The 9,073-nt window shown below is 53.4% G+C and overlaps 3 protein-coding genes across 4 annotated transcripts in view; all 3 read right to left on the bottom strand.

Annotated features, from left to right (window-relative positions):
- Positions 1–95: 95 nt before the first annotated feature.
- Positions 96–3,202, bottom strand: LOC308066336 (natterin-3-like; the record flags this gene model as incomplete). Its single annotated transcript, XM_080393467.1, has 3 exons — positions 96–1,704; positions 2,047–2,162; positions 3,150–3,202. Coding segments are annotated over 3 exons (1,179 nt in total), but the record flags the coding sequence as incomplete, so codon positions are not given.
- Positions 3,203–4,230: 1,028 nt separating this feature from the next.
- On the bottom strand, positions 4,231–8,771 carry CHMP2A (charged multivesicular body protein 2A). Of its 2 annotated transcripts, XR_013928877.1 has the most exons (5): positions 8,561–8,771; positions 7,877–8,007; positions 7,051–7,112; positions 4,932–6,512; positions 4,231–4,899 (listed from the first exon to the last, which is right to left on the bottom strand). XR_013928877.1 is itself a non-coding variant. In XM_080391861.1 (4 exons), exons 1-4 carry the CDS (start codon positions 8,723–8,725, stop codon positions 6,394–6,396), a joined length of 477 nt encoding a protein of 158 aa, XP_080247987.1. In that variant the 5' UTR covers positions 8,726–8,771; the 3' UTR covers positions 4,231–6,393. The 2 variants fall into 2 exon arrangements, 1 of the variants encoding a protein (XP_080247987.1); XM_080391861.1 differs by having other exon boundaries at positions 4,231–6,512.
- Positions 8,731–9,073, bottom strand: part of TRIM28 (tripartite motif containing 28) — a gene marked incomplete at its 3' end in the record, with an annotated part of 10,828 nt that continues 10,485 nt past the window's right edge. Inside the window, exon 18 of the mRNA XM_080393468.1 lies at positions 8,731–8,740. Coding sequence (XP_080249594.1) covers positions 8,731–8,740 — 10 coding nt within the window. The remainder of the gene's footprint in view (positions 8,741–9,073) is intronic.

The raw sequence follows: 9,073 nt of genomic DNA on the forward strand, positions 1-9,073 counted from the left end.
ATTGGGATGAGCAGTTGCCTTCGCGTTCCTTTAATTGGGATTTTTTTTTCCTGATTTCTCACCCTTTTTCCTTAGAAAATTAAATTTTTGGGGAATGTTTTCAGAATTTTTATTTTTTTTTGCTCTGCAACTATTTTTCATGACATGCAAGAAAAATTTAAAAAAAAAAAAAAAAGGAAAATTATGCTCATCTGAGGAAGGATCCGCCACTGGACCAGGTTGGGAGGAAAATCACGTGGAAAAAAGAAAAACACCATAAGAAATGCTGTTTTTTGCCATCCTGCACCGTTTTGGGGTGAAATCAGGGGAAAAAAGCGAAAATCCAGATCGCCAATGTGATGGTTTTTTGCTTTCTGTATCGTTGGTGTGGTTTTTTTGGGTGAAACGGGGGTTATTTTGGAGCAAATGGAAAATAAAGATGAAAAAAATTGTTTTTTTCGCTTTCTGTGGTGATGCCGTCTCATTTTGGAGCTGCAAAAATGAAAAATAGGGAAATAATTTTTTTTTAAAAAGTGTTTTCCTGGATTGCAGGTTGCTGCCATCCTGGTTTGGAGCAGGATGGTGGGTTTTTAGGGCGAGGAAATCAAAATAAAGAGAAAATAAAAGAAAATAACCCAAAAAAATGAGATTGCACAGTAAAACCACGTGGCATCACGTTCCGCATCCTGACGGAATATTCCGGAAGGCGCCATCCCTATGGCTGGCAGGGTAGGATGTCGGTGATGGGCCAGCACCCCGTGACCTTGGGGCGAACGCCCACCACCGCCCGGCTGTGAGCCCACCCGGTGACCCCCACGCGGTGCCGTTGGCCGTCGGTGAACTGGCGGATGAGTTGAGCGGCGAAGGGGACACGAACATCCACGCGATGCCCTTCCAAGGCCACCGTGCATGCCGTGCGGGGCCGCAACTCCTCCTCCACTGTGTGCGTGCGGACGACGTACTCACCAGCACTGGCTCCACCGACCCAAGGGATGTCGGTGACATTGGTGACCCCCCAGCCCATCCCGTTGAAGGCCAAGAGGGCCGTTCGCAAGACCCCGTGGATGGTGGCCAAGACCCTGTGGTCCATCTGCCAGTTGTGCTCCGTCTCCGTCACCTCCTCCATGGTGATGGTTTTCCTCATCCCTTGACAGCCTTCATTCCTCACCGTGGTCTTCATCACCGTGATGTCCTCCCTGTTCTCCACCGCCTGGCTCATGTTGTAACGGACATCGGAGATGGTGACGTCCGCCGGGCCCTTCTTCACCACCAAGACTTGGTACCACTTGTACCACACCTCCTCACCGTCCACCATGACGAAAAGAGCCCTTTGGTCCTTGGAGACCTTGCCCAAACCATACCGGTTCCTCCCAACGAAGACGTCAACGGATGGACAACCTTCCACGGCATTCTTGGGCACGCTGCCGAAAGAGTCGGCCACCCAATCCAAGGCCTCGAAACCTCCCACGTTGACCAACACCTTGAAGTCATGGGTGCTCCATTCCCATTCTCCATACGGGAAGAAGCACAAGGGACCGCGCTGGGGGACGTAGGCGCCGGTGTTGCAACCCCACTGTTGGGTGGAGCAGACGTACTCAATCCTATTGGCGTAGGTGTTCCAGTTGGAGACGGCGTCGGCAGGCAGGTGGCCCTCGAAGGGCACCCACTTCAGGTAGGATGGGGGGTCTTCATCCCGCTTCCTCCGGTAAAGGCCCCAGCTGGTGTCTGCTGGGAAAAAAATGACGGGATTTGGGGAAAATTCCAACATCACCCCACCCCATTGGCCCAAAGCGACGTCCTACAGAGACAATAGGAGGAGACCGTGTTTCTGTTTTCTCATTTCTCACCATCCCACTCAATTTTTAATTAATCATTTTTTAAAAAAATTAAATGTTAATTAATCTCCTCAAAACTGAGCCTGTGTTGCCCACGATGGGAGCAGGCCCAGAGTCTCCCCAAGGTCACCCCAACCCACCAGTCGTCACGTTGGATTTTCACCCCGTCGCGGCCAGGGAAGGGAAGGGAGAGGCTGGGTGGGCACCCAGCAGCCACCCAAGGTCCACTCACCTGGGGCAGGGCGTGGGGGTCCTCGGCCCGTCACTCCCAGCAGCGAGGGTCTGGCCACTCCACCATCCCCACGGCTCCCTGGGCTGAGGAAGAGGAGGGCGGGCAGCGAGGAACAGCTGCGGGGAGAGCAGGGGAAGCGTCACCCCGCCAGGCGCCCCTCCCCCACTGGCGGCTCCAGGCCGGGGAGCGGGGCTGGTGGCCGCAGCCAGACCCCCCCGGGGCCGTTGGGGTGACATCGCGCCCGGACAGGGGGTGGATTTGTAAAGGGGGTGAGGGGCTGGGGAACACAAAGCAGCACCCACCATCACTGCCTTTTTAAATTTTATTATGTATCTATTAATTTTTTTAAAAAAATTATTATACATATACCTATTTATTAAAAATTTTATGTATATTTAAAAAATATTATACATAACTCATTATTTTAAATTTCATTATACATATATTTATTTTTTTAGAAATTTCATTACATGTATATTAATTTTTAAAAATTTTATTATAAGTATATTTTTTAAAAAATTATATGTATATTTATTTTTCATAAAAATCATACATCTATTTTTTTAGAAATTTTATTATACATGTATTTATTTTTTTAAAAAAGTACTATACATGTATTTATTCTTTAAAAATTTTATTATATGTGTATTTATTTCTTTTAAAATTTTTATTATGCATGTATTTATTTTTAAATATTTTTATTATACTTATATTTATTGTTTTAAAAAATATACATAATTTTAATTTTATTATACCCGTATTTATTTTTTAAAAATATTATATGCATATTTATTTTTTTTAAAAAATAGTATACGTATATTTATTGTTTAAAAATTTTATTAGAAGTACATATTTTTAAAATTTTATTATGTAGATTTTTTTAATTTATTATACGTAGATTTTTTTAAAAAAATATTACACGTGTATTTATTTTTTTTAAAAAAATTATACATATATTAATTTTTAAAAACAACTATTATATATAACTTTTTTAAAAATACATATATTTTTAATTTCCTAGGCGCTAGGCAGCATCCCTTTTGCCCCCCAAAGGAATTAAAAATCCCCCAAATACCCCCACAGCCACCCCGCCCCTGCCACACCTCACACGCCGGCATCCCACGGCACCTCCGGCGGCCACGATCTCAATCCCTATTTTTAATAAATAAATTGATTAATTGCAGCAGCCCCACACCCCATCCCCCCCAAACCAGCCCCCAACACTCCCGTCTTCGCAGACGCTGACTCCAGGGGGCTCCCTAACACCACCAGCCCCACATTTTGGGGCAAAACCCAACGATCTGGGGCAAAACCCAACGATTTAGAGGCAAAACCCAACAATTTGGGGGTAAACCCCAACAATTTGGGGTAAAACCCAACAATTATGGGACAAAACCGAACGATGTGGGTAAACCCCAACGATTATGGGGCAAACCCAACGATTTTGGAGTAAACCCCAACAATTATGGGACGAAACCCAACGATTTTGGGGTAAAACCCAACGATTTGGGACAAAACCCAACAATTCTGGGATAAACCCAACGATTTTGGACAAAACTGAACGATTTGGGGTAAACCCCAACGATTATGGGACAAAAACCCAATGATGTGGGGTAAAACCCAACGATTATGGGGTGAAACCCAACAAGTTGGGGTAAAACCCAACGATTATGGGACAAAACCAAACGATTATGGGACAAAACCAAACGATTTGAGGACAAAACCCAATGGTTTTTGGGTAAACCCCAACAATTTGGGACAAACCCCAACAATTTGGGGGCAAAACCCAATGATTTTGGATAAAAACCAACAATTATGGGACAAAACCCAACGATATGGAGGCAAAACCCAATGATTTGAGGTAAACCCCAACGATTATGGGGCAAAACCCAACGATTTTGGGTAAAACCCAACGATTTGGGGTTTTTCAGGGGGGTTTTCCCCCCCAGTTAGCACTCTCTACCTTGCCGCTGCTCCCACTCCAGGATCAATCCCTTTAGTTTTGGGGTGTTTTTAGTCTTTTTTGGTCACTTCCAGGCGGAGGGGGTTTTCCAGCGTGTCGAGCTTGTCCAGGGATGCATGAACCTTGGAAAGGGCAAAGTCTGAACAGAAAAAAATGTGTAAATAAATGCAAAAAAACCCAAAGAACAACAAGGGGGGAAGGAGAGGGAGGAACGTTATCAGGAATTTGGCAAATTTTATTATTTTTTTTTAAATATAGCAATTTTAATTTTTTTGTCATTCAAAAATATGTTAATAAATTTAAAAAAAACAAACAAACAAAAGGGGGGGGGGGAGGGAGGACCATTATCGGAAATTTGGCAATTTTTCTGTTTTTTTTTAAATACAGCATTTTTTATTTCTTTTTCAATCAAAAATGTGTTAGTAAATGAAAAAAAAACCAAAAGAAGAGGGGGGGAGGGGAGGGAAGCCTGTTATCAGAAATTTGGCAAATACCAGACACAAATGCCACAAATGCAAAATTTGGGGTTTTTTTTCCCCAAAAAAGGGGGTTTTCGCAGCAAGGCCGCAGCAGTTTGGGGGGGGTTTGCCCACCCCACCCCCCCATGGGCTGGTGCTGCCCTACCCCCATGGCTATTCCTCATCTGCCCCAAAATGTTGGTTTTTAGGGTAGGAAATGGGATGGTTGGTGGTTTGGCATCAAATTGGGAGACCCCCACCCAGAAGGCCCCTGGCACCCAGGATGTCCCATCAAGGAAAGACCCCAGCAGAAGGGACCCCCACCCAGCAGGGACCCCGAGACCCCGCACCCAGGAGGGACCCTGGCCCTCGGGACCCCCCAGTGCCCAGGAACCCCCACCCAGGAGGGACCTCGGCACCTGGGACCCCCACCTAGGAGGGACCCCAGCACCCGGGCCCCCCACCCAGGAGGGACCCCAGCATATGGGACCCCAGCACTCAGGACCCCCCACCCAGTAAAGACCCAGCAACCAGGACCCCCACCCCACAAGCAACCCCAGCACCCGGGGCCCTGACCCAGTAAGGACCCCCCACCCAGGAGGGACCCCAGCACCTGGGCCCCCACCCAGGAGGGACCCCCACCCAGGAGGAATCCTGGCACTCAGGACCCCCCAGCGCCCAGGACGCCCCACCCAGGAGGGGACCTCGGCGCCTGGGACCCCCACCTAGGAGGGACCCCAGCACCTGGGCCCCCCACCCAGGAGGAACCCCAGCACCTGGGACCCCCACCCAGGACCCCCACCCGGAGGGACCCCCAGCACCCAGGCCCCCCCCCACACTCCCCCCCCATCCCAGTGCCCCAACCCCACAGCAGCTGCCAGTGGACCCCTCCCTTACATGTCCCCCCCCCCCCTTCCCCAGTGCTCTCAGTCCCAAACTGGGTGGCACTGGGCACCCCCCAGGAAGCAGCCGGGAGGAGGCAGCAGGTACCAATATGCAGCCTTTATTGCCCCGGTTCAACTGCCCGGGGGGGGCAAATACCCCCAAAAGGGGCAAATACCCGGGGGGGGGGGAAGTGCAAATACCCCAAGATGGGGCAAATAATAGAAAGATGGGGGCAAAGAGCTCCCGGGGGGGCAAATACCCCAAGAGAGAGTCAGTAACCAAGACCAAGGGGGCAAATACCCCCGGGGGGGGTCAAATGCCCCAGAAGAAGGGGGCAAATAATCCTGCAGAGAGCGCAAATACCCCTGGAGAGGGGAAATAACCCTGGAGAGGGGGCAAGTACCGGGGGGGGTCCAAATACCCGGGGGGGGGGGGGGGCAAATAAACCTGGAGAGGGGGTAAATATTCCTTGGGGTGGGGCAAATACCCCTGGAGAAGGGGTAAATAACCGGGGGGGGGGGGGGGGCAAATACCCCTGGGGTGGGAAATACCCCTGGAGAGGGGGCAAATAGCCGGGGGGGGGGGGCAAATACCCCTGGAGAGGGAGCAAATACCACCGGGGGGGGGGAAATATCCCTGGAGAGGGGGCAAATAGCCCGGGGGGGGCAAATAACTGGGGGTGTGTGTCAAGGCCTGATGAGCCCCCCCAGCCCAGAGAGGGCTGGGCAGGGTCAAAGGTCACTGGGGGTCAGCCTTGGGAGCAGCCACAGGTCACCAGAGGTCAAGGCCAGAGGACACCATGAGGCCAAGGAGAGGTCAGGGGCAGTGGGTTGCTGTTGGCCAAGGTCAAAGGTCACTGCAGGGGTCAGGGTGATGCCTGCAGGTCACACGGGGCAGCTCCAGGGTCGCTGAGGTCAACCCTGGGGGTCGTAGGGTGATGGGGTGAACCCCAGGGTGGCAGAGCAGCAGGGGTCAACCCCACGGTCACAGGGTGCCGGGGGGAGGGGGTCGAGTTGTGGGTCAAGGGTCAGAGGTCAAAGGTCAGTCCCGGCGCAGGTTCTTGAGCCGCTCCTCGTCAGCGTCAGCATCAGCCAGCGCAGCTGCGGCCTCGGGTGCTCGCCCCTCCCCCGCTGCCAGCGACCCTCCCGGAAGGGGCAGGGCTAGGGGCAAAGGGCAGAGGTCAGGGGGTCACCACCTTCCATCTCCCCCTCCCCAGATACCCCACATATCCCTCCAGACCACAAATACCCCACCACCACCCCCCCATAACACCCCTGGCCCCCCAAAATGCCCCCCCCCACCTGCATCCACCACCTATTGCCCCCCACCCACCCCCCCAGAACCCCACACCCCCCCCCCGCCTCCCCAATCCCCCCCAGGGCCCTTTAAATATGCCCCAAAATGCCCCTCAGCCCCTTAACTACCCCCCAAATGCCCCCCCGGCTTGGATCTACCACGTATTGCCCCCCCCAGACCCCACAAGTACCCTCTACCTCCAAAATGTGCCCGCCCCCCCAGCTCTCCAATGCCCCTCAGGGCCCTTTACCCCCCCCCCCCCCCCCATTTAAATACATATTTACAGACAAGTTTAATATCTATTTAAGTAAATAAATAAAAATAAAAATAAATAAAATAAATGATACCAAATATTTTAAATATATATTCAAATACTCAAAATACCCCCCCAGCCCCACTCACTCGCCAGCTCATCGGTGAGGTTCAGTCCCAGCTCATCCAGCACTTGTGACACCACCGCGTCGCTGGGGGGGGACAAGGGGGTCAGGGTGACACTGGGACTCCCCCCAAATCCCCTGACCCCTCCCAGCACCCCCTGAGCTGCTCTGTCCCCCCGCCAAGGGGTCCTCAGCCTTCCCAGTGTCCCATATCTCCCTCCCTGTCATTGTCCCCTATGTGTCCCCAACCTCCCCAGCCCACCCAGGGTGTCCCCATATGTCCCCCCAAGTCTTCAACCCCCATGTCCCCCCTTTCCCACCACCTCGTGCCCACTGTGCCCCTCCCCCACACACCCCCCACCTCGTCCCCACGATCCCCATATCCCCACATCTGTCCCCTCGTGTCCCCCCAGCCTCGTCCCCCAAATCCCAATCCCACGACCCCATGTCCCCATGTCTCTGCCCCTTCATGTGTCCCCCCACATCCCCCAAATCCCCGTCCCCATGACCCCCATGTCACCACAACCCCCACATCCCCTTGTCTGTCCCCTCATATCCCCCCGTCCCCCAAATCCCCATCCCCACGACCCCATGTCCCCATATCCCCACATCTCTGTCCCCTCATGTCCCCCCTACATCCCCCAAATCCCCGTCCCCACGACCCCCATGTCCCATCTCTGCTCCCTAGTGTGTGTCCCCCCGTCGTCCCCAAATCCCTGTCCCCATGACCCCCACGTCCACACATCTCTGTCCCCACCTCCCCACGTCCCCTTCTCATGTCCCACCCCAGCGTCCCATCACCATGACCCCCTCCCCTCACTGCGCCCACCCCCACTCCCCCTTATTCCCACCTCTCCTCCTCATCGTCCTCGTCCCCCATGGCGTCATCAATGGCATCGTTCATCAGCTCCTCCTTCATGTCCATGATCTCCGCCTGCTTCTCAAATTCCATCATGATCTTCTGGATCTGTGGCAGCTTCAGCTGGGGGAACACAGGAACACGGCATGTGGCACATGGGGATGTCCCCATGGCCACTTCAGGCACCTCACAGTAGCCACAGCCTTGGCTATGTCCCCATGGCCACCTTGGGCAGCTCGCAAGTGGCCACAGCCTCAGCTATGTCCCCGTGGCCACCTCAGGTGGTTTGTAGTGGCTATGGTCTTGGGGACATCCTCATGCCCACCTTGAGTAGCTTCCGGTGGCCATGGCCTTGGACAGCTCGTGGTTGCCACAGTCTCATGGACCACCTCATTGCCACCCCAAGAAGCTTGTGGTGGCCATGGCTACAGGAATATCCCCCTGAGGCTGCTGCTGGTAGCCATGCTCTTGGGGACACCTTCATGGGTGGCCTAGGGCAACCTGCGGTGACCAGAGCCTTGGGGGTCTCCCCTGGGGCTGCTCATGGTGGCCACAGTCCTTGGGATGTCCTCGTGGCCACTGCCAAGGCAGCTCATGGTGGCCACAACTCAAGGACATCCCTGTGGAGCATCTCACAGTGGCCACAACCTTGGGGACATCCCGCCCAGGCACCCACCTGCCGGTTCATGGTGGCCATGGCCTTGGTGACACCCTTCATTGCCTGGGCCATGGAGTTGTTGGATTTGAGGGTCTGGATTTTGAGGGACACGGCCTGGACATTGGCCCTCATGGTAATGAACTTCTTCACATAGCGCCGCGTCCGCACCAGGTCCTTCGCCATGATCTTCACCGCGTCCTGAAGGATGGGGGGGACAGAGGGACAACATCAAGTGTCCATCAGGTCCCCCAAGAGGCCTAGGGGACTTCCAGGGACCCCTCTGTGTCCCTCCGGTGGTCCCTCACCATCATCTCCACAACCTCCTGGTCTCCTTGTACCCCATGTGGTCACCTGGGGACCCCCATGGACCTGCTCTGTCCCCTGCCATGACCCCTGGTCCTCTCCAAGACTCATGTCCCTGCTGTGTCCCCTCATCCCTCCGTGGTCCCCAGTCACTCCCCCCCCAGCATTCAAGTCCCCTCCACAGTCCTATGGCTGCCTCTGTGGTCCTCCAGGTCCCCGCCATGTCCC

The sequence above is a fragment of the Falco punctatus genome (assembly GCF_963210335.1).
Source record: "Falco punctatus genome assembly, chromosome: 6".
In the NCBI taxonomy this organism is placed as follows: Eukaryota; Metazoa; Chordata; class Aves; order Falconiformes; family Falconidae; genus Falco; species Falco punctatus.